This window comes from Triturus cristatus, chromosome 10 (genome assembly GCF_964204655.1).
Source record: "Triturus cristatus chromosome 10, aTriCri1.1, whole genome shotgun sequence".
Lineage (NCBI taxonomy): Eukaryota > Metazoa > Chordata > Amphibia > Caudata > Salamandridae > Triturus > Triturus cristatus.
Genome location: NC_140593.1, coordinates 864342317 through 864368392, shown reverse-complemented (window position 1 = coordinate 864368392; position 26076 = coordinate 864342317). Strand labels below are relative to the sequence as shown.

Sequence of the window (26076 nt, the reverse complement as noted above, 5' to 3'; positions counted from 1 at the left end):
AAGAAATTGGGTTGTTGGTTGATGGGCATCTGAGAGACCTAGTTTTATACCTTGAGCCAGCTTTAAAATGAAATAAACTTCTGGTGTTGCCCCCCACAGTGTCTTGAATTCCCTGCCTCCCTGCCCTAGTCCTAGAATGTCTGGGGATACAAAAGGTTAGTGTGAAGTTCTTTGTGTGTGAGCTGAGGAAGCGACTTTCAAGTGCAAGTGGAACTGTGCACAGTACCGCCCCCCCCAATCCTGCCAGCATGACCTATCCTGCGAGCTCCCAGTCCCCCTGTTGTGTGGATGTCTGGTAGGAATACACAGAGGCCAACTGCCAGCTACACCTAGTCATGTGACCCAGGGACAGACTGCAAGCACCAAATGGTTGGGACAAGAAAATGCCAACTTTCTAAACGTTAATTACAAAGGGGTTGGGCCCTCTAACCAGCTGGGTTGGGCCACAAATAAATAAATAAAAACTACACTGAACCCAGACTGTTATTATACAGTCAACACTTTGTTTCATAAGATCAAGTATTTTAATTGCCTTAATCTTGTTGTATTTTTTTAGACCTCAAATCTTTTTATGCATTTCACAGACACCTAAACATGTTATTCAGACAACATTTCTGTGTAAGGCACATTATTTACATCCTTTTTCAAATTATCCTATAGGGGTTATCAAATGCATTCTGTTATAGTAGGCTACCAATGTCTCTTTCAGGATTGCCTACAGGCGGTTTTCTCCCTGCGGATCCAAATATTGGCCTTAATAGTGAGTTCTTTAGCAGATTCGACTCGATCCTCACTTGTTTTTGGACAGTATATTATTTGTGTCGTTGCCTTCACAATTATTTTTTAAAGGTTTCAGCTTCCTGGATATTTTTTTAGCTCCATGTTGCATGTTCCAACCATAAGTGTTGACTGAATAGAACTTTGGAAAGGTGCCATTTTCAGAACTGTGGCTTAAAATCCGACTTTACTATTAAATATGGTTTTAAATTACAGTTCCAAAGACACAAACATGACATTTACATCTGCGCCCAAACACACTTTATCACGTATTAAATGTAATAAGGTAATTTTATTTTATGAGAGTGGTAAGCTTCATAGTAGTGAAAAACTATTTTTACATTTTTTACTACTAGGACTTGTAAAACTCAAATGTACTTGTCCAACTTCTCAAAAACACTGCACCCTGCCCTATGGGCTTTTTAGAGCCTACCTTAGGGGTGACTTATATCTAATGAAAAGTGAGTTTTAGGCCTGGCACGGGGTTTGTTTTGCAGGCCGAGCTGGCAGTTTACAACTGCACACAAACTTCAATGGCAGACCTAAGACATGTTTTAAGGGGCTACGTAAGTGGGTGGTACAATAAGTGCTGCAGGCCCAATAGTATCATTTAATTTTACAGCCCTGAGTATATGGTATACGGTATTACACTTTACTAGGGACTTATAACTAAATTAAATATTGCAATTGGGTGTGTACACCTATGTTGCCATGTTTTAGGGAGTGGGCACAAGCAATTTAGCACTGGCTAGCAGTGGTAAAGTGCACAGAGTCCTAAGCCCAACCAAAACAAATTCAGCAGAACAGGAGGGAAGAAGGCACCCCCTTCAGAGCACTGAGGGTTTTCTGAGAGGACACCATTTTTAAAGCAATCACTCAGCAAATGTATTTTTATTGAGGAAATAAGCTCTAAAAGAGAGAGTTTGTTTTCACAATACACAACAGAGGTGGCCTGAAACACAGGAAGCGTTCTCCTTGTTTCTCTTTGATTGTGGAGGACATTCTGCATGTTCCCTGCCTGTATTCACCATGCCATGGCTTTAGTGTGTTCAGTCGCTTTTGTTGCTTCCTCTATTTGGAATGAACTCCATCTTGACGTGTGCAAAATAGAAAACTATTTTATGTTTAGGAAGAATCTTACAATTGATCTATTTTTTTTATATAAACATATTTTATTGATTTTAAAACAAGAAACATGGTAAAACAGAATAAAGTGACACACTGTTATCTTGGTTGGGGAAAGGAGATAGCCTCTAGTCAAATCAATGACATTCAGGTAGTATAGTACAGTTGTATGAAGCAACAACGACATCACATTAGTAAATACAATTTTAGACAACTTGGCCAAGCCATTTTCCCCAAACTCGCCCATGTTTATCTAATTTCTTGATTACCTTCATATCCTATCTGCTGTTAGTCAGTTTAGTGTCAAGATGCCTATGGGAGTTTGTTGCACTTTATAAGCTCAAATGTGTGTACATGTTTTCAGTATATTTAGTAGGTGCCGTCAGGTACTCAATTCAGGGCTTGTGGCCATTTTGGAAGAAATCTACCAGAAATGAAGGTTTGTGGCTCGTGTCCTTGGGAGATGGAACATTGTCACCAGAGGTGCCTGCCACCTGACCTATGCGAAGACTGAGAGATAGCTCAACTATGTGAAGCTTGAACATATTAATTTATGTTTAATCAGGGGCATACCTCTGCCACCTAAAGCAAATGTACCTATGATGTATTCCTCAGGGTGCACTGCAAGACGGATATAGAATTTGCATTAACATGTCCCTTGTGTGTTTTTTCTCCAGCATGGTGTCTATGCAGAGGCAGTTTACAAGCACTAGTCTTGTGTAGGCTTTTCATTGCTCTGTGCTGCCTCTTCAAAGAGTTGCAGTTTGGCAGGAATTTGCTTATGAAACATTATTATGTTGTGAAACACAGCATAACACTGATATTGGATATAATAGGTCACCAATGTAAAGGAACTGCACAATGAAAACAGTACTTTGTGTACTCCTTGTACTGTATTACAATGACAAAGTGGTAACCATGATGTCTGCATTGTGTCTATCTTGTGCTCCATTTAAGCTGTCCCTTTGTCTTTTCACACCAGGCTAATTGCAATAAGTACTACACACTTTTAGGAACAGCCATTTTAGGGAACATGGTAATTCTTCTCATATTAGTTTTGGAGAAATTTGTAACAAATGTTGCATTTTATAATACACATTGCCCCTTTTAAAAGTAACATTGATATTTTAGTGGATTTGACACTATGGGCCTCATGTAGGTAGCGAAATACCGGTCGGTAACGGCCGATTTTCGGTAAATATGCCGTTACCGACCGGTATTCAGACAAGTGAGATGTAGGAGTCCAAAAACCACTTTTCGGTAAATATGAGGCGGTAAATACCGATTCATAGTTACCGAATTCTAAAATACCGATTCATATTTACCGAATACATAATTAACGAATCGGTAAATATGAAGTGGTAAATATGAAGTGGTAAAAATTTAAAATGACATGTAGGAGCAGTCGGTAATTAAGAAATCCAGGAAAATCGGTAAATAAGAGTCGGTAATTAACACGGATTGAAAGCAGGTGGTAACCATCAACAATGCACATAAGCAATCCCAAAATGCAACAGCGTGGACAACATGGCCGCCATGTACGTCATTGCAAGGCGCCTACGTCTACAGGCAGCAGGACTGAGGGTGTGGCGACGGGAGGAACAAATCTACAGACAGCGCATCACACTATTCCAGCTGACTGATGCAGAGATACATGAGAGGTACAGGCTACACCCCGAAACCATCATGGACCTGATAAGGGACCTGCACCCACTCCTGGACCAGCCAACAAGAAGGGCGCACGCCATACCACCACATGTGCAGGTGCTCTGCAGCCTACATCTACTGGCATCCGGCAGTTATCAGGTGGTGACAGCTGCGGTGGGTGGTGTATCCCAGAGTTGCCTGTCCCGTTTCTTCAGGAAGTTCCTGGATGCCATGATGCAGAGAATGCACCACTACATAAGCTTCCCAAACACATAGGCTGCACTGCAGAAAACAAAAACAGACTTTTATCACATGGCACAGTTCCCCCATGTCATCGGCTGTATTGATGGTACACACATCCCAATCTGTCCACCAGCTGATACAGAGCACATCTACAGGAACAGGAAGTCCACCCACTCCATCAATGTGCAGGTGATCTGTGATGCAGGGAACATCATCACAGATATTGTTGCAAAGTTTCCTGGGAGCACCCACGACTCTTACATCTTCCAGAATAGTGGGATCTACACACGACTGAGTGCCGGAGAATTCGGAGAGGGATACCTGCTGGGTAAGTAACAGTGACGCCCCTTGAAACCTGCAAATCAGAGTGTATAGAGGCATGTAACTGATGGTTCCCTTTTACTCATCCAGGCGACAGTGCATATGCATGCCGGTCATTCATCCTCACTCCCTACCTACACCCAGCAACCCAGAGTGAGAGACGATACAACGTGGCCCACAAATCTACACGCAATGTGGTGGAGCGCACGTTTGGACTACTGAAGAGCAGGTTCCGCTGCCTCCACAAGAGCGGAGGCGCACGCCAGTACAAACCCATCACCTGCTGCAAGATAATTGCCACTTGTGCAATGCTGCACAACCTTGCCACGAAAAAAGGTACAGATGTGGAACTAACATATTTTGAGGACAACGAGGATGAGTCAGGCCAGCCAGAGGGCAGCGCAGCTAGAGTGCCAACTGCAGTCGATGGGAGAGAGAGACGGGCAGAGATCACATGCAACTATTTCTGAGTAAGTAAGGGGACACAGCGAGTTGTGAGAAGTCATGACGTAGTTTAATGTGGCACCACGCCATGAACACATGAACAGGCCAATCTGGCAATATGCCATCTATACAATGAGTATGTCCAGGGTTACGTCACCCAATGGCAAGTGGATAAGCAGGGCCACATCAATGTTTGCGCATACGCGCTGCAGTGGTGGATTGCACGGCCTGTGCATCCTCACTAGAGCCAACCCCAAGCCGCCTGCTGCTCCTGCGTGCTTCGGGGACGGGGGGTGTGATGCTGCTGCTGGTGTCGATGCTCTCCGCAGCATCCCCTGCAGCAGTTGTCGACGCCTGACTACTCAATAGCACCCCTAGTGCACTTGTCACCTGCACCATCCCCCGAGACAGGTCGCTGCAGCACTGTGTTAGGCCCTCCTGCATCGTCACAGAGCGCCGGCAAAGTAGGGAAGTCGCAGTTGCCAGACGGTTGAGTGCCCTGCTGGTAGTGTCCCTTCGCTGGCGTTCCCGGCGCCGTGCTTCGATGTCAGCATCTAATTTGCTGCACAACTGCTGGATTGACTGGGACATGTCCCGAATGCCCGCAGCCATGCCGCCAATGTTTGTGTCCATGTTGACTAAGCTTGTCTTCATCACCCGCATGTGCCTCTGGACTGACATAACTGCCTTTGATTGCAGGCGCTGTTGCTTCAACATTTGGCCCTCGAGCCCCAAGAAGACACCATGGCCGTCAGTGGGTGCTGGTGGACTCTGGACACGCGACCTGCGGCGCCCTCTTGCTCCCGTCTGTGCTGCCTGTGAGGTGTGGGGCACAGTGGGATGGCTCCCTTCCTGGGGCCCGGTGCGGTCTTCTGGGCCCATGCTGTCGTCTGACGAGGTGTCTAAGGCTCGTAGCCTGGCTGCTGGACGCCTCCTCATTCTCACACCTGCAAGCGGAGATGTGGCCGGTGAATCGAACATGAGTGGCGATGCTGGCTCTGGTGGTGGTGATGCTGGCTCTCGGTGAGGTGATGCTGGCTCTGTGTGCGGCGAGGCTGGCTGCGTAGGTGGTGCGGCTGCAAGTGGGCCTGCTCCCTGGTCTGAACTCGTGCTGGCTAGAGGTGATTTTTGTGGCCGGTGTGCCGTCTCCCCTGCAGCATGACCTGTACTGCATGATGTCACATCTGTGGACAGAAAAACAACATTGGCTCAGTGTCCCCGAAGGGCTGCATTGCAAGCGTCACAATAAATCATTTCACATTCCAATCTGTCCTCTGTCTCCTTGTGCCTCGAGTGCGTGACATGCCTTGTTGCCCTGTGACATTTACGTCATGGTTAGTGTTGCCCTGACTACATCTCCCGGAATGCATTGCCTGTCTGCACTGACACGTGTGGACTGCAGTGTGATTCTCGTTTCACAATGGGGGATGTGGGATAGGGGTAGGGGAGGCTACATTGCTGTGCTTTCGTCTTACCTTGGTGTGTTGCGGCTCTGGCAGAGCTGTCGGCGTCCCCAAGACCCACGACGCTCTCTTGCTCGAGTGTGGCCGCCACCAGCTCCTCCAGTTCGGTGAGGGCAGGTGCCCTGTTGGTTCCACCTCCGGTCTGGCTGGCCTCCTTCTGGATGTCGCCCATCTTCCTCTTGGTCACAATCCTCAGGTCATACCAGCGCTTTTTGAGGACCTCAATGTCCCTGTGGGTCACTCCCACAGCATTGACCTGCGCCTGGATGGCCAGCCATATGTTGCGCTTTTCGGCCTCAGGCACTTGCAGGGATTGCCTCCCAAACAGCTGCTGGTGCTGCTTCACCACCTCCTCCACCAGCACCTGGAGTTCCTTGGGGCTGAATTTGAGCTTCCTCCTCCTTTCCCCTCCGTCTTTCTGTGTTCTCTGGCTGGACATGCTGTTCGTTTCCCGCTCGCACATGCAACTGCTCCCTGCCTCTCCTCTGCACTCCAGGCCTCTCCAGGGTCGGCTAATTATGTACACCTGCCTGGGTGTGGCCACTTCGGCTAATTGTGTACACCTGCCTGGGTGTGGGCAGTTCCTGGTTGGGTGGGCTGTCGTTGCACAGGATTAGCTGTTTCGTCAAGTCATGTGATGTTATTTACCGAATCCGTACGTACCGATTCGGTATTTTCCGAATCGGTAGATACCACCTCGGTATTTTCCGATTCGGTAGATACCACCTCGGTATTTTCCGAATCGGTAATTATCACCTCGGTATTTACCGAATCGGTGAATTCCGATTCGTATTTACCGAATGTTACCGAATCGGTAACTGTTACCGAATTTTTACCTACATATAACTTACCGATTCTAATTTACCGATTCGGTACGGCTCGGTATTTAAGAACCGGTAAAATTTATTTACCTACATGAGGCCCTATATGTGTTGGTACTTCAGAATAGACTTGGAACATATGCTATTAACAGGCATAATTTCTATTTCTGTGGTAGTGACCTCTTTGCAGGACATTGCCCATCAACCTCACTTTCTATGCGTTCTGGAGCTTAACAGAATACGTGTATCATTTGCATGCTAGAACACCCTTCACTGCAGCGTTATTTAAGGCAACTGCCTTTTTAACAAGTTCTTTAGGCCTGATGGCTTCCTGCATGGATAGTGCTCAGTCATCTCACATGAGAACTGCTCATTGTGGGTTGAAAACGACAACTATTTTATTTTGAATTAGGATAGAGCAGATATGGCACAGTGATTAAAAGGTGGTAATATTGCCAACTCATTGGCATGCACTTATTCAATCTTAGGAGATATAGAAGATGTGTTAGGAGTCACTCACACGTCCCGAAATCAGGTGCGTTAACCCACCAAGCTCAATATTCCAAAACCTGCAATTGTGTGCAGCCTCAAACAAACATACGTTATGATGCCCTGGTGAGAAGTCTGAAAACATGCCATTGATCGACAACCAGGCGGTAGCATCTTTCTGAAGATGGAATTAAAAAAATATTTAATTAGCTCGCTGTCAATTTAGAGATGGAATTGGCAAAAAGGCTCGTTTTGAATTAGCCCTGGGGAAATAGTTCAAAGTGATTTGTACTGAAATGTGAGGAAACTGCTTTTTATTTGCCAACTTACTCATTTCCCTTTTAAAGTTGCATATAAACATTGTCAAATCCACTAACCCATCTGTTGTAATTGTATTGGGTTTGATCAGTATATTTAAAATGTATGATTTTCTTGTATTGACTCTAAGGATTGTTTGAAATGTTTTCCCCACCTCCTCCACTGCTTGACCTGTTAGCCCCCTGAAGTTCAGGTCTAGTTGTGCCCCTCATTTACATGTTGACCAAGTCCAGTTGTGAAGCAATAAAATCTTTAGGGGATTAAAACTGCTCCCGGTTCATCAGTATCTCTTTTGGTTGGAAACAGGGAAAAGGCGCTCGATCTGCAGCATTTCAGCTCTACAGGGCTGGGCAAGGGATTTGGGAGAGGTAATGAGGGTTGGCAAATGGAGTAAAAAGAGAGCAATGCCAAGAGCAAAATAATGACTCAACAATATAATACGCAGATAGTGTCAGCAGTGAGAAAAAAGTATGTCCAGACAGAAAGTGGGGTTCAATGTCGTGGGACAGGGAGAGGAGAGAGCGGTGGCAAGGACGACAGAAGTCAGTGCAGGCAGCTTCATGAGTCCTGCTGATGGGTGCTTTCAAGGCGAAAGCATTGGCTCTTATGCCTTGGAAGAGAAGGCTATGAAGTAGGGCTCAGGTGGTGGGTGGGCCTGGTAAATGTGGCAAATACACAATTATGTGGAAATGCCAGGGATGCAGAATGGCATATTTCCAGTGGCCCTAGTAACAATGAGAGGTCGAAGTCCTTTGTGATCCCAAGAACCAGTACTTCAAAATGAACAATGAACATTAGTGTGACACGTGTTTATTTATGGAAGTGGCTATTTACAAGGTTGTCAGCCAAATAGTAGATAACCCGCTATTTACCCAATGACCAACAAAATAGTACATAATCTCTGCTGTTTAGCCAGCCAAAGTCTAATTAGTAGAGATGATGTAGAATTTGACTGCCGGGTGGATAAATAGTGTGGAAGAGTTCTTTATTTAGCCGGCCATGAAAGAAAAAGGACTCCAGGCAATGGTAGGGTGGTGGCCATCTTACAATGGGGATGCAGCATGTATGAAGCATTTGAAAGTAAGTGCATATACAAATGTACAATAGTTTGTACAAAGGTGCTTCAAGCCCTCTGACATATTAGTCACCAGTACAGTGTATCATAGAAATGGTAACTTTGCTTTTTAACATGCTACGCAGTGTTTTAAGTGGGCAAGGCAACTTTTCTACTGATCCCTAATTTTTGTCCTCAACAGTACTGTCTCCGTTAAAGAAATCTAGAGGTCAAACAAAAACCTGAGCAGCAAGTTTGGGGGCTGTTCCTGACTAAAGACTTTCTGGATGGGTCTGGCGAAGGATGCAGGAGGACCAGTAGGAGGAGGATGATGACCAGTATGAGAATACGTACCAAAAGGTGGGCAACCAGGGGGGCTAGGGCAACCAGAGACACAAGGACCAGGACAAAAATAATCAGGCCCAGGGAGTCCAAATCCATGTGGTCCAGGGTTATCATTATCTGAGGAGACCAGGATCAAATATATGAGAAGAAACAGGACAAGGAAAAACAGGACTAGGGGTACAGGAACCAGAGAGAGAAGGAACAGGAGGTCCAGAAGGATGTGGAACAGGGGGATCTGGACCCAATGAACAAGCGCTAGAAGAAAAAGAAGGACCAGGGCTAGGAGGGACAGAAAGCTCTGAACGATAATAACCAGTGCACATGTGTGTTTGGCCCACTATCCTACGCCGGCCAAACACACATGCGCAATTATGTTTCTCCAACCCAGCTGTGTTACACAGCCAGGTTGGAGAAAAGCCACAGCCTCCAATTCACTCTCTAAGCGGCAAACAAGCCTGCTGAGCCCAATCCTGGCTCTGCCCTCATGCTATGTGATCAGTGTCTGGATTGGATGTGGAGCCTCTGCCCTGAGGGCCCATCACCTTTCGGACCAACGAGAGGAGCAGTGAGGAGGCCGTCAGCGGGAGAAGCAGGTAAATCTTTTATTTTATTACTTTTACATTATTTCTTCCTCCCACCCCAACCACCTGCCCTCCCCCTGCAGTCTCCCCACCACTTTAGATAGGCATCGACTGCCACTGATAGTAACAAGGAGGGCCTGAGTGCATGAACAGGACCAGAGGGATGAGGCCAACCGCGGTCAGGAGTCGCAGACCCAGGTAGACAGACCAAAGAGGACCAGTACCAGACGACCATTGGAAAGAAGGATTAGACACAGAAGGGCCAAAACCACAGATATCAGCTCAAGGAGGACCAGAAGGTCAGAAGCGAATGGACCAGGATCGAGAAGACCAAGACCGGAAAGGATTAGGGCTAGCAGAGCCAGGAGACCCTAGATCTGAATGACCAGAATGGATATATAAGATCAGGCCCAGTGGGACTAGACTCAGAAAGTCAGTAAGGGTCAGATTCATAGGGAACCTAAACCAGGGTGACAATGACTACATGAATCTGGGTGACACGCAACATGGGAACTAGAAGGACTAGTGCCACAGGGATGAGGAAGACCTGACCCAAGTGTTCCATTACTAGGAGGACCATGATAGAGGGGACCATGGCCAGATGGACAAGAACAAAGTAGAACAGGCAAACCAGGAGGACTAGGATGGGACAGGAGGGCTGTGGGGACTAGGAGGGCCATCTGGTCATTGGGACCTGCACCACATGACCCGATACATCAGGACCAGATAAAGGAGTACCAAAACTAAAACCAGGAATACATGGACCAGGCTCAGAAGGATTATGAACAGGGACATGAGAGGTCTAGATAATCCAGGGGAGCAGGACCAGGAGGACTGGTGGACAAGAATTAGGGTGAGGAGGATGAAAAGGTCCAGGACCAGTAGCCTGTGAAACAGAATCAGGATCTAAAGGACTAGGGGTAGGAGTATATGGGAATGACAACCAGACATCCCAGGACCAGAAAGTACAGGTCCAGGAACTTCTTAGACTAGCATGAACCGGAGCTCAAGGAACATCAGAAATAGTAAAGTCTAGGATGATTTCATGACAGGACAAGTTATTATTATTATTATTAAAATTTGTAGAGTGCAAACAGCTACCCAAATGGTGTTTCTGTTTCCCTGCGCTAGGAGATAGCTAGGGTACAATCAAAAGCCCCCTACTTCAAAACATCCAGGTCTTCAGCTGTTTCCAAAAGAAAAATAGAGAGGTTCACCTTCTCATGCATAAGGAGAGATCACTGGAGTGTAAGGTGTGAGTCGGAAGATGAAGTCTCACCAATCCATGTAGGTAAAAGTGGCCAGCTCCTGATCTAGTTCTAAACACAAAACATAGGGCTTTGAATTGGATCCTTTTCTCCACTTTGAGCCTCATGAGAGAGAAAGCTGATGCATGTTTAGGAAGTCTGTAGAGCATCCTGGCAGCCGTGTTTTGGACTACTTGCAGCCTTCTTATGGAGGCTTTGTCTGCTGCCAAATAGAGGACATTACCGTAGTCCAATCTAGATAGAATAAGTGTCTGGATGACAGTCCTTTGGGCTGAAAAAGGGAGAGTCCAAAGGATTTTCTGCAGCCATTTCAGAACGGCAAATCATGTAGCAGCTGTCTTCTCAACCTGAGGCTTCATTGAAAGCTTGTCGACCAGCAGGAAGCCCAGGTTCTTCACTTTTTGAGCTAGAGCGGAAATGGCGCCCAGGTTTTGAGGACAATACAAGTTATTGAAGAACCATGCATGCAAGGAGCAGGTGGATGAAGATTGAAGAGGATTGCAAAGATCAGGGACTGGGGGGTAATGACCTGTATATCCAAGATACTAGGATAAGCAGGGACTAGGAAGACAGAGACCAGTACCAAGGGCACATAGAAGACATGAGCAAGAGGACTAGGTAAACTAAAAGGATACTGATCTGAAGGACCAGAAACAGGGCTAATACGGTCATGAAGCTCAGGACCTAGGTGTCCGGGGCTCGGATTACCAAGTGTGTAAGAGCAATCCTTACAATTAGCTGGTCCAGGGTGAGGTAGGATCAGATGTAAGAAGACCAGTCAGAATCTGGAACATCAAGTGGACTGGACAGTAATGGCCAAGAGGACCAGACTCAGGAGGATCCAAACAAGGAGATCCTGGATCAATGGCTGCAGTACCAGGAGGACAAAATGGTCAAGAAACAGATCCAGGAGAACTAGGACAACCCAAAACAGGAGGTCAAAGACTAAGAGTGCTGCCAGGGAACAAGGATCTGGATGGACCAGGACCGGCAGAACCAGGGCTTGGAGGCTTGCGGTGTAAAGAACACATACAAGGTGACCAGACCAACAGGACCAGAAAGGAACAGGGCCAGATGGCCCTAGCCTATGGGAACCATTAAGGGCCATGATGGCCAAAAGGCAAAGTTTATGGTAACAAGCGCAATATGGCAAGAAGGACCACGACAATTAGGACCAAGGAGACCAATACTAGGATGGCAGGTGGGACAGGTCCAGGAGACCTAAGCCTAGGAGAACCTAAACTATAAGGTACAGGACCAAGAGGATAAGGGGCAATAGGCACAGAATCTCGAGAAGGACAAGGACTATGAAAACAAGAACAGAAGGACCTTGGCCAGGAGTGCCAGGTGACTTAGACCTGGGACACAGGCAACAAGAGTCAGAAGGAAATGTTCTAAGAGGACCAGAAAACAAAGGAGTTGGGGGACCAGAAGGATCAGGCCAAAGAGGATCATGACCTTGATTCCAGGACCAGGAGGACCACGATGAGGAGGGAAAGTCGGATCAGGACCAGTGACATCAGGACCAGGATGATCACAGCCTGGAGGTCTAGGTCATCGGACTGGGATCATGATGGTCTGGAAGATGAACAATAGGATGGCCAGGCCCAGAAGAACCAGATAAAGGAGGACCATGATGCATTTGTATAGAATGGCAAGGAGCAGGAAGGCCAGTGCCAGGAGGATCAGGAACCGATCCAGGCAAATAGGACCAAGTGGATAGATAAAGCAGGGAAAATGAGGGGGTCAGTACCAAGAATACCAGGAGGACCAGAGCCAGGCGGACTAGGACCAGAGCAAAGTGGATTAGAAGAATCAGCACCAAGAGGACCAGGAACAAGCCTGGGAGTGCCAGGGGGACAATGGCTGGAGGACAAGGGCCCACACAATACTAAGTGGACCAGAAAGATCAGGACCTGAGAGTAGCAGCACTAGGTTGAGGAAGCTCAGGAGGACCAGACAAGAAGGCTGGAAATGGATGTTGAGGAGAACCAGGACCAAACTGACATGGCTGAGAAGGGCCCGACAAAAGAGAACCAGGACCAAGCCAAAATGGCCCAGACTATTGGGTGCAGTACCAAAAGGATCATGAGGACAAGGCTCAGGGCCAGGAGGGAAGGATGATTCAAACCAGAAAGATAAGAGCTAAGAGGGCAAGGTCTAAGAGGACCAGGACACAAGAGGAGAGGTAGACTGAGAGTACCAGAACGATAGAGAAGGCATGTACTAGTAATCAGATGACTAGGGTGAGAAGGATCAGAAGGACCAGATCAAATGGACGAGGGAAAGAAAGAATCCAGAAAAAGAAGGGAGAAGGGAGCCTGAAACAACCAGGATGGCCAGGAGGTACAGAAAGAAGAGGGTTAACAAATACTCAAACAAGGAGGGCCAGGAAGAAAAGGATCACGTCTAGTGGGCACAAAAACAGCAAGAGAATACAAACTGTGAGGACCAGGAATAGGAAGACCATTGCTAGACAAACCAGACTGAAAGTGAGGAAAACTAGGGAATGGGACTTGGAGAATCAAGAGGAGATGGCCCGGCAACCAGAGGCTGCAGCACAAGAGCTAAGAGGACCAGGGCAAGGCGGACCAGTGGGACCACAACCAAGGGGAAAAGGAAGCTATAGTCACAGAGGCCCAGGAATATCGGGACCTGGCATATCAGGACAGACAGAACAAGGACAGGGAGGAAAATGAGGACCAGGACAAGGAAGGCGAGATAACAGGAGCCATGATGAAAAAGCCAGGTAGCTAAGAACAGGATGACCTGAACATGGAGGATCAGGACAATGGGTACAAGTTAGTCTAAGATGAAAATTAGCAAGAGGACCATGCCCGAAAGTATCATGAAATGTTGGAGGAGGACCAGGAGAACTAGTCAGGCCAAGAGTAGGTGGACTAGGGCCATTAAGACAAGGGAGAAGGAGATGATTAGGTGCACTAGAAGGATCAAGGCTAGGAGGACCAGAGAAGTCAAAACCGAGGGGACCAGGACCTGAAGTTCCAAGTGGAGCAGGAGCACTAGGAACTGAGGTATTAGGACCAGGCTGGTGAGGATCAGGGGAACCAGGGCAACAAGAGCTTTGAGGACCAATGGGACCAGACAGGGCCAAATGGCCAGTCACGGCCAAAGAGGAGGACGCAGTGCCAGGTGGACCACGAGGACCAGGGCTACGAGAATCAGGATGACCCAAACCAGGAAGGCTAGCAGTGTCAGCCCTAGGAGAACAGGGCTAGGTGGATAAGGACCCAATAGGATCAGGGTGAGGATCAGTAGTACCAGGATCAGGAGGCCCAGGAAGGGCTAATACAAGGATGAGCCAGTAGCAGGGTCGGGTAGGACTACAACTAGGAGCACCTGATTCAGGAAACTAATACCAGTGTGAGCAGAGCTAGTTAGACTAGAGCCAGGATGAGGATCAGGAGGACAAAAACAACCCAAGAAATAATAACTTGGAATAGGACTAGGAGGAGGACCAATGCCTAAAGGTTGAGAAGGACCTGAAAGAGAAAGAAGAAGATTGCAAGTAAGAGGACACATGTTTGATTCAAACCTAGATGTAGTAGGATATCCCTTTTGTACATTGTACATATTCAAACTCATTATGCTACCAACACCTAGATACCCCCACCTCTCCAGCCCACATACAGAAAGGTAAGTATTTGCAGAAAAATCAGAGCATGCATAGTGAATAAAAAGCTGGCACTGATATTCTTTAACCTCCAAGTTATAGAAGACCCTGTCTGATGTTGATACGCTAGTCTTAGGGATGATCTGACAGCATCAGGACTGAAACTTGGCAGAGGAGTTTAAAAGTGGATGGGTGGGGTGCGGGCTGTCTTGAAGCGGCCGGGGGCGGCATCGGGCCCGGGTGCATACATCGCTCACGTGCGCTTGGCCGGAGGCGCGGCCGATCCGTGAGGCGGTCTGGGACCCGGATGACGTCCCGGCGGCTGCTGGTGAGAGAAGGGGAACCGGCGGTTGAGCAGCGCCTGGCGGAGGACTCAGCGCGTAGTAGCGTAGTAGGAGGAGAACGCTGCGACGGACGGAACCTTTCACGAGCACGGAGGCCTTCCCGGCAGGCAGAAGGTGAGGTGGCTGACCGGAGGAACCACGGTCCCGGGTGAACTTCCAGCCCTTAGGGAGCAGCGATACCTCGGAAGAGGGGAGGCAGAAGCTGAGGCGGCGGGGTTCTAGCCCAAGGCGTGGGTGCAGAGCAACAGCGGGGAGAGGGAGCGGTGGCGGCGGGACCCACCGGGGTTCCACGTGCGGCCGACCTGGTCTTCGAAACCCGCTGCCTTAAACCGGAGAGGGAGCTTTTGGGAGGGGCAGCCCAACAGATAGCAGAGAGAGTGGGGGTGGGGAACCCCCCCCCCCAGGCGGCTGTTCCCCTGACCGACTGGCACCGGAGGGAGAGCGGCGGAGTGGACGAGGGCCCTGGGCTCAAGACGAAATAGGGCCTGGTGCGCGTGGATGAAACTGAGGCCTGTGCGTATCCCAGCAGCTGGGCCCGGACACTAGCAGGCGGTCACTCGGCGGCCCCGCCTACGGGGGGCCCCGAGGCCGGCCGCGCACGGACCGGAGAAGCTGCGGTGGACGAGCGGAAGCCGGTCACAGGGACTTGTGCCCTTGAGGGGGGCCTGTCGCTTGGCGCGCGGAGCCGCAGTGGACCTGAGGAAGGAGCCGCCGAAGGGTGTAGGAAGTGGACCCCGCCTACTTGGCTTGAGGGCGGCAGAAGAGGAAAGAGGGCCTCGCGGGGTGCCGGCGACGCCGACAGCTTGGGCTGCCTTACATCCCCACAACAATGGCAGGCAACAAAGGGGGAAAGAAAGGGGAACACACTCTCCCCGAGCTACTTGGCAGGCACCAACAGAGAGTGGACAGGGGACAGCCGTCGCCATGCTCCTCCGGGGGGCTCGCAGGAGGCCGGCTGGGGGGAGCCTCCGGTCACCAGGTCCTTCATGGAGTCCCTCTTTGGCTCCCTCAGGGACGACTTCCAAACATTGGAAAAGGAGGTGGCCAGTGAAGTGCGGGAGATGCGACAAGAGGTAGATGGCCTGGGAGAACGTGTGGCCACCGTGGAAGGTGCAGGCCAGCGGAGAGACGAGGAATTCGAATAATTGCAGCAGGAGGTGCTGCGCCTCAGGGACCAACAGCTAGACCTCCAGGCGCATAACGAAGACCTCGAAAACAGATCCCGGCGGAATAACATTCGGGTCCGGGGAATTCCGTCCACAGAAGAGGGGACAGACATTGCGGGTTATCTACGGGGCCTGTTTCGGGAGGTCTTGGGGGAGTCGGAGGACTTCCCCATCCGGATCGATAGAGCACACAGAGTGGGGCTGCAGCGAAGGGCATCGGCACCACCCCCGGATATTCTGGCCTTTCTTCCAGACTTTCCGCTCAAAGAGCGCATCCTAGCTGAAGCCCGGAAGCGGCAGCCCTTGACCTTCCGAGGACACCCGGTCGCCCTCTACCAGGACTTATCTGCCATCACGCTTCAGAAACGCAAAGCATTCAAAATCGCTACTGACTTTCTGAGGGAGCATGAGACGCCCTATGCCTGGGGTCCCCCTTTTCGACTTATATTTCGGTGGAATGGCACTATGCACCAACTACGCTCCCTGCAAGAGACATGCGGGGTCCTGGGCATCACCGTGATGGAGGACGACGCAACTACGCAGCGACGGAGGTGCTCTACAAGGGATGGCTGGCAGCGGGTGTCAAGGCGACGCTCCCACGAACGCTCCATGAGGCCGGATTCGCCCACCATTAGGGCCAGCATGGAAAACGCGGTGCTTGGAGTGGCCAGGGACACTGCCCCCGGCGACGTAGCACTGACGGCGTAAGAACACTCCGGGGGGAGATCATCATAGCCAACTTCATACTGCAGGTTTGGGGGCTCGGGGGGGTGGGGAGTCGCGGGGAGGGGACGGAGGCTGGACGTCCACTTAAGTAATCTACCACAGACTTGTTCCCTTTGGGACTTGACTTGGACTATGGTGTGCCGGGGTTCGGGGTTGGGGAGGGGAGGGAAGGAGAGGGGGGATCCAGGGTTGTTGGCATGTTGCTGGTGGGTGGGTTGGTTGGTAGTTCGGGGGTTTTACATGGGTTGTTGGGGGGGAGGGAGGGTGGCCTTGGGGTTGGGTTGGAGTGTGGGGGGGAACCAGGAAGGGAGGGGGGGTCGTCCAGTACATAATCGGGGTTCCGGCCGCGGCAGCGGCACTCATGAAACAGACTCTGGGTCTACAGAGGGCCTGCGCTACCCCTACTGTCCTTCCACATGCCGCCCACAACTCTTAATATTGTGACGCTTAATGTCAGGGGCCTCAACAACCCGGTTAAACGGCGCGCTGTGCTGTCCCTGTTAGAAAGCACCCAAGCGGACATTTGTCTCCTTCAGGAGACTCACCTCTTGCCCCGGGACTGCCTTAGACTACGCTCACACAAATTCCCGACACAATTCTTCTCGTCCTGCAACACTAAGACAACGGGGGTAGCGATCCTGGTAGCCAGGCATTTTAGAGGAGAGGTCCTCCACAAACACGCGGAACAGAAAGGCAGGCTGTTAGTCTACAGGTTTAGAGTTGGGGGTCTCCCCTTTACGGTAGGGTCCCTCTACAGCCCGAACGACCAACAGGAGCGCTTTCTTCGCTCAGCACTGGGGGACGTCACGGCTACACAGGACAGGCACATTATACTCGGAGGTGATTTCAATATGGTCTTTGACTCAGCTCTCGACAGATACGCACATCGCTCACCGCAGGCCGGGAAATTCTCGGCCGGGTGCAAGGCACAGCTGACAGATATGGACCTCCATGACCTTTGGCGTCGCATGCACCCTACTGATAGGGAATATTCTTATTACTCCCACGCACATAAAACTTATGCGAGGCTGGACCACTTCCTGGTCACAGCGCCGGTGTGCACCCTGGCCACTGCGGCGGAGATAGGGGTGGTCTCACTGTCGGATCACGCCCCAGTTACTGCCATGCTTTGTTTGCCGCCGATCTCATGCCCACCTCGGGGCTGGCGTCTACGGGACACCTTACTGCACAGACAAGCGGTGGTCACGCGCGTAACGAATACGATTCGGGAATATCTGTCCCACAATGACGACTCAGAAACATCCCGGGCGACCCAGTGGGCTGCTCTGAAAGCGGTACTCCGGGGGGAATTTATTGCTATCTCCTCAGCGGACAATAAAGAACGGCGGCATAAGCGAGAGGAACTTACCCAGCGGGTCCGTGAACTTGAGCAAATGCATTGCAAGACGGGAGCTCCCCGGATCTGGCGGCAGCTCAAGGAAGCGAGAAAACTCCTGACGGCCTTGGACATGGATCGCGCGGAATACGCGGCTTTGCGCCTGAAGCACGCCTACTACACGGGGGGGACAGATTTGGCCGGCTGCTGGCGAACAGGCTCCGGGTGGCACGACAACAGCAGCTTTGAGGGCAATCTCCGACTCCACAGGATCGACGGCCACGGAGGATGCCCATATAGCTGAGACCTTTCGCAGGTTTTACGCCGACCTCTACGCCGGGGATCCCCCGGATGAACCTGCAACGGCGACGTACCTGGATTCGGTCTCTCTCCCCTCCTTGGCACCTTCGCAGGCGGAGGATCTTGACAGGGATATACGAGTTGAGGAAGTGATATCCGCCATTGCCAACCTTAAGCATGGCAAATCCCCAGGGCCGGATGGCTATACGCCCCTTTTCTATAAGACGTTTTGTGCGACGCTGGCCCCGCTCCTCACGCGCCTTTTCAACACGTTCTCTGAGCCGGGTGCCATTTCGCCGGACCTGTTGCGAGCTTCTCTCGCGGTTATCCCCAAGCCAGGGACAAACCGGACGCAGTGCGGTTCTTACAGGCCGATATCTCTGTTAAATATAGACCTTAAGCTATACACCGGGATCCTGGCAGCCCGCTTGGCCCCCCATCTACCGGGACTTATAGACCTGGATCAGGCGGGCTTTGTCCCGGGACGGCAGACAGCGGACAACACCAAGAGGATTACTCATCTCATAGAAAAGGCATCGCGGATTCCAGGGGAGAGAATGTTGCTCTCGGTGGACGCAGAAAAGGCGTTTGACCGCGTTCACTGGCCTTATCTGGAACGGGTGCTACTGAATGTAGGGATAGGGGAGAAGTTCCGCTGTATGATTCTCAACTGCTACAAATTCCCGACAGCGGTGGTGCGGGTGAATGGCTATAGCTCCAGGAGTTTTGACATCGAGAGAGGCACGAGGCAGGGATGCCCGTTGTCGCCTCTACTCTTCGCCCTATACATGGAGCCCTTTGCCCAGAGGATACGTCACAACTCAGCAGTGAAGGGGTGAGGTTTGGCGGCTTTACTCATGCCATTAGCTTATACGCTGATGACGTTATACTATCATTGGAGGATCCGCTCTATGCCCTTCCGGCCTGTATCGAGGAGTTGACCTCCTTCGCGGCGGTCGCGGGCTTCAAGATGAACATGGGAAAGTCGGTGTCCTTGGATATGTCTCTTACGCCAGCAACCAGAACCTACTTACAAAGCCTTTTTCCGATAGTCTGGTCGACGGATCTGGTGCCCTATCTGGGGATCCAGCTGGCCCCCACCTTGCCCGCTATGGTGACGGCTAACTATGCCGCCTTAGGCAGAAAGATTCGGGAGGAAATAGGCCGGCGGACCACAGCACCCTTTCGTTGTTGGGTAGAATAGCGGCCGTTAAAATGACGGTCTTGCTTCAGATTCTGTATTTGTTTAGGGCGCTTCCGCTGCAGCCGCCGGTTGGATGGACTCAGAAGATGCAGTCTGACCTGGTACGCTTTATATGGCAGGGCAAGAAGCCCAGGATGAAGAGGGCACTCTCAATGTTGGCACCGGAGGCCGGGGGACTGGGAATTCCGGATCTCCGTAAGTATTTTCAAGCGGCGCAGTTGCGCTATCTGGTGGAATGGAGCAGGTGGGAGTCTGACAAGCATTGGCTCTTTCAGGATCAGGCGGTGGCGGGCAGGCCTCTGCAGGAGGTGCCGTTCCTGCGCAGGGCCCACCGCCCCACAAATCTATATGCCTCCTTCATCACGAGGGTACCTCTGCGGGTATGGGACACCACCAACGCCACGCACGGCCTGACGACATTCCCTTCGCCTCTAACACCCCTGGTGGATAATCCTGACTTTACCCCGGGACTGGAAGGGGGGACCTTTGATCACTGGCGTGAAGCGGGGTGTAGGGCCTTGTGCCATATGTACGACTCGGAAGGGGTCATCCCCTTCACGCGCTTCCGACAAGAATACACGCTCCCGGAGACCGAGAGGTTGCGTTACATGCAAGTTCGCCATTGGGCGATGCACCCTCAGGTGCGAGAGACGGCTGATAGAAGATTCCTCCCTTATGAACGCTGGCTTCTATCTCGCACGTCCGATGCGAAGCTAATAACTGACCTTTATCAGTTTCTCCAACCACCCTCTTCACACTTCTATAATCCAGGGAGGGAGCGCTGGGAGAAGGAATTGGGCAGGTCCCTGAGTCATAAAGAATGGGAACAGGTAGCATACAGAGCCAGACACTCGGCATATCACACGGGCCTCACTGAAACCTTCACTAAAGTCTCGACATACTGGTATTATACCCCAGAACGTGTTCACGACATGGACCACAGTAAAGATGACACCTGTTGGAGGAGTTGTGGGCGGGTGGGTACGCTGACACACGTTTTATGGGACTGTCCCCTCCTCGACTCCTACTGGAAAGAGGTGATAGACGATATTGACTCCCATTTTGATACTGAACTGCCACGCCTCCCAGCATATATATTATTAGGTCTCCCGACCAGGTTGATGTATCCCTTAAAATCCCGCAGAGGTAGGCAGATAGCCATTGCGATGAGATCAGCGATGCAGAACATTCTCGTACACTGGCACTCCACTACACTCCCCACGGTTACGGGCTGGCTCCATAGATCGTGGCATGTGCTAGGAATGGAGAAAATGTCGCTTACAGTGGCAGGGGATGCGGAGCAGTTCATCGACCTCTGGCAGCCGTTTCAGTCCTTATTAGTCACAGAATTCAGGGAACTGACCTGCCCGAGATATCTTCGGCTCTTGCGGCTTACCATGCTAGAGGACTCGGCCTCCTGAATAGGCTCGGAGCAGGGATCCCTAGGAGGTGGCGTCGGGAAAGGGCGGGGATGATCTGAACTATGCACTGGACGAGGGGAGGGTCGGGGAGGGGGGAGTTCGGAAGTTGGGGTTCCGGAAGGGTGATTTTGGGGGGGGAATTTGTACTATTGCTTCTTCTCTTCTTTCTGAGTGTCATAACGGTCTGATGTCTCAGTAGAATGTTCTTTGAAGGGCCTCCCGCCTAGTACAGGGCCTTGGCCGCCACGTTCTGACACCTTTTTTGGTTTGTATTCTTTGGTTTTTTTACATGATAGCTTAATAAAATGTTTTAAACCTAAAAGTGGATGGGTGGAAATGCGTGTGGTATGTGAAGGATGGCAGAAAGGGCTCAGAGAAATTCAAATAACTGAAGTAATGAAAAATGGTTTATGGCTAACAAAAAGATCAAAGATCAAAGCACCATGGCAATCAGCAAAGGTTGAGCTGAGGAACATAAGAAGCAGAAGAGGGATTGTTGGAGGCTCCAGATAGATTGTCTCAAAGAGGGATTCTGTGTAACCTCCAGATCTTTGCGCTGACATTCCATATGTGTGTAGGTCTGGTGGGTGTGTAGCAAATGTGTGGTAGTAAGGCTTATTGTGTGATGAAAGTCTAACTGCATGGACGAGTGCAATGCATTTTGCATGACATCATGGAAAGTAGATACAGCTTTCCTACATAGTGTTGTGTATTGCCTGCATCCCTGTGGATAGAGGTTGGAGACCTAGAAGTGAAGTGAGGGAGAAGTGTTGGTCACTTCATAAGGGGCCCTATGCAATTGCTTCTATTTTGATAAAAATCAACCTAAAAACGAGATGGCTCTACGTCACTGGGATACAACACTACCAGTTTTGATTTTTGCTTTTACAAATCATTGTTTTCAGGTGTTTTAGTCTGATTTGTTTATTTTAACTGAACCGGAATTAATAATTCCAGAATGCACTAATTTGCTGCAGAAGAAGCGGTGTTCAGATAACATGGAGCCTTTTGGTAATCCAATATCTGGCCCTGGTACATTCCCAAGGCGTTGTGAGTAAGAGCAAGTAAATAGCTTTAGAACAGTGAACACCATTAACTAGTCTTGCAAAGGTTCTAATTATCCTTATCATTAGTCACCTCTGCAGGTAAACGTAAGGGAGTAGGAGCATTTGTGAAGTGTGAGACAGCTCAATCAAGACACTCCTTAGTTGCAATGTCTTGGCCCACTGTGTAATGGAGTGGCTTGTCTGTCAAGATAACGTGGAAACATTCCAGCATTTTTTACCTTTAGACCTATAAGTTAGTGCTTGCATCTTAGCCAGTTTTAGCACTTAGGGCCTCATGTCGCAGAATCACAGTGTTTGGGACCACAAAAATGCTTATCATGTACAAAACCCTTTTTATGAGTTGGAAAATTATTTCGACTATAAAAAGGACTTTGCGAATGTTTCCGAATTGCAACTAGGATGGTTCATGAAAGTTGCTTCCTCCCTCCACTTTCCAATTCGGAAAGGAATTTGTTGATAGTTTGTGACTGCAATTGCTGGTGCAAAACATTGATGAGCTAACAATCACTGAGTTGGGGTGAATACTAATTTGCAAAGTGGAAGCGGTCCCCTTTGGACCCCTCTACCTTCAGAAATCATGTTGGCAACTTCAGGGGGTGAGGTTTTCCAAAACCCAAAAAGTTTTTTTTTAAACCAACATTGGCAATGGTTCCTTTAAGGAATACAGGCTGCTTTGAAATGCAGTCATAGAGGAGGTGGTGTGCTATGCCTTGTAGGGCACCCTCCTTGTGATTATAGCCAAGCACAGAGGGTTGCAAATTTGCACCTGCCTAATTAATTAGGCAGGTCATTCTGGAATCCCCTGTTGTTCAGTGTTTTGTAAACTGACCACAAAGTACATTGTTGGTTTGTAAAATACTAATCCATTCATAAAAAGTATGTGGGAGATTTGCGACCACTTTTTGCTAATGAAATGATAATTTATCAGGGCTAGGTTTTATTAGGAGATGTGTGGAAATTGTGTTCACTCTCTGTTTTGATTTCTACCTTGAGCCTCTTGGAATCTGCATAAGACATAATAAAGCAACATTTAAGTTGTTTAGACAGCCTCTGAGTGAATAGTGAAGTTCCTCTGATAATTTCATGGCTACTGGCCAAGTTGTGCACATTGTCTTCTATTTATCTATTCACCAGGTGAAACATGAGGTTTCTTTTCAAGTTATTTGCAAGGCCACTGACAATACAGTACATAATTTCTATTATTTAGCCAGCCACCGCTAACTATTAAAATGTATTTGCTACCTGCTAGGCTCCTGGTCAAATATTATATAATGTCTTCTATTTGAACCAGCAGCCACACAAATAATTAAGTTTATATGCATTTACATGTCTGCTGGCCTAATTATACATGTCTACTGTTTTGCCAGTAGCTGGATAATGAGTGAAGTATTTTGTTTGCTTGACTACTGGCCAGATAGAACAAAACTCCAGGTATTTATCCCGTGGCCAGGTAAAGAGTGAAGTTGCCTTGTTAATTGTACAGCTGACAACTAAACAGTTTAGAGTATCTACGATTCAGTGGCATAGCTAGACGCTTTGCTGCCCGTGGCGGTCCCTACATTTACCGCCCCGCGACGGACACATTGAAGAGCATGGGGGAGGGGTGCTGGCGATTACTGCATTTGCTGCCCCGTGGCGGCTGCATATAAGAGTGGGGGACTGCCGACCACCCCCCCCCCCCCCCCTTGCTACGCCACTGCTACTATTTAGCCAGCAGTCAGGTAAACAGTGAAGTTTTTATGCTTTAAGCATAGACGCCAGGTGCAAGATCTCTACTATTTAGCCAGGGGCAGGGTAAATAGTGACGTTTTTCTGCTATTTGCATGGCCAACGCTCAAACAGTGCGCAATCTCTATTGTTTAAGCAATGGCTGAGAAAATAGCGACGTTCCTCTGCTATTTTCAGGGCCACCGGCCAAAGAGAAAATAATTTCTACAATTTAGCCAGCGGCCAATTAAATAGCAGAGAAAATTCACTATTTACCCAGCAACCGGGTAAATAGCCCATATCTTTATATTTTTTTTCCAACTGTGCTTGACACAGTGTTCCTCTGAAACTAACAAAAAAGGCAAGAGTCGGATTGCCCACTCGCCTCTGGGATGAGAGACCTTAATGTCTCTCCACAGTAAACATGGATATACCCCACCTAGTCGGAAGGGCTGCTTATTACTTCCCCTTTAAGCAATTGCGTGATCTCTGTATTGTTTCCCTAGACCAGATGACTGCAAAAAGTGTATGACTCTGGGTGTGTGACAACGGTAAGGAAGTTACACAATAACATTCATCCTGCGCAGACGCGAGTCTCCTCCGGGAGCGGACAGGATTCCACCCCCCGGATTTATTCATTAGCGATTCACGACTCCCTCATCTCGAGGGGAATATCCGTGTCTTGCTGACTGGTCTCACTTCATCTCCTATTGATGCAACCGGACACGCCCACACAGGATTGATGAGACCAGCAAAACTACAAGTCCCATGGACCACAGTGCCATGTTGCATTACGATATCATCGCTATACGAATTACATATGAACCTAATGAGTTCAATTTAAATTCATTATTTTAAAATTGTTTTTTATGTGGAAATGATAATTAATCTGTCTCTCTTGCGCCTACGTGGGGCATCCGTTGTCTAGGAGGAGATATAATTGATAGCAGAAAGGCATCTGTGGTTCCCATTTGCAGTGTATAATACACCCTCCCCCACCACCTCCCACTTTCCCTCCCCTCTTCCAGGGCTGTCTTTCAAACAAAGAATACCCACCCTTCCCCCTCCCCTCAGCCATTAAAAGCAAAATGAATGGAGCGAAATCCGTCGTCAAACTCGTCTAAAGAGGAAGAAAATGGCTGCCACGAGACGAAAATAAAACGAAATATATTTTGCGTGGATCGAGTGCAACGGCTTCCCGAGGTCTTCACTGGAGTGCTATTATGTGTTCAAAATCCAGCTATTAAACCGCGCGTATTTCTCATCCATTTGATCCAGAAAGGAGGAAAGAAAATGTCCAAAGCAAGCTCGAAACAGGTAAGGGATTAATTGTTCAAGGGGTTTAATAAATAGAATATTATATGGGCTGCCTCTGGGTGGTTTATAGGGTTCGGGAGCCACACGCTGGTACGCCCACGGGGCCGGGCCGCTTTCATTTCTTACACAGGCATCCACAGATGAGGTCTGCCTGCCCCCAAAAGGCCGGTGGGACAAGTAAGGAGTCAGTCACATTCAGGCTGCCACATAAATATCAAGTAAATGCATATACGTCACCTGGTAAGCCCACTCAAATAGCCTGGTACGGCTGGGGCAGACCGAGTCAGCTGCTTGGCATGCTTAATCTCTTTAACTGGCTGATAAACTAAGAGGAAGTCAGTCACGCGTGGTAAGGTACAAGCAGTAGTCCGTCATGTCAAGCGACCCAAAAAACCCAGTAGTAAAGTTAGTGACGTGCGGGCGGGTCGCGGGAAGTTCAGCAGGAACTCACGTGTCATGCTGGCCTTGGCACATGTCAGGCGACCTTGTGAAACACTGGCAGGACTCCTGCAGTGTGCCAGTCGGCCAGCTCTTTAAATGCCGATTATAGCCAGAGATGTAGCTATAGTCGCAAGTGAAAAGTAAGACGACTGGGTATCAAGTCAGAGAACCAGCCTTTGGGTCGTGGCGGTGATGGGATAGAGCCGGCTACGCATTTCTCTGCATGATATGGAACTGCTGTACCCCTCAACCTTGCAGTTTTCAGTAGCTTCTGTCAGTAGGACTTAACCCTTTCAAGGGTCTGCTGAGCCTTTGTGTTCAGTCAGTGGCTGTAAAATGTAGTATTACAACATACTTCACTCTACAAATGGGTTATTTTCATTAGCTCCTGAAGAATAAACATTTCTGCTATGCCCAACCTGAAACCCTCAACATTGCACTGTGTGTCATTCACAGGTACACCATACTGCTTTCCAATGGTACTGTTTTTTAAAAACACTCAGAAGGATGAACGCTC

At 49.3% G+C, this 26076-nt stretch overlaps 1 protein-coding gene across 1 annotated transcript in view; it reads left to right on the top strand.

Annotated features, from left to right (window-relative positions):
- Positions 1-24864: 24864 nt before the first annotated feature.
- The window catches only part of LOC146796125 (uncharacterized), a 97329-nt gene continuing 96117 nt past the window's right edge, over positions 24865-26076 (top strand). The window contains exon 1 of the mRNA XM_085628501.1: positions 24865-25118. Within this exon, the coding sequence (XP_085484627.1) occupies positions 24894-25118 (225 nt within the window). The 5' untranslated portion in view covers positions 24865-24893. The remainder of the gene's footprint in view (positions 25119-26076) is intronic.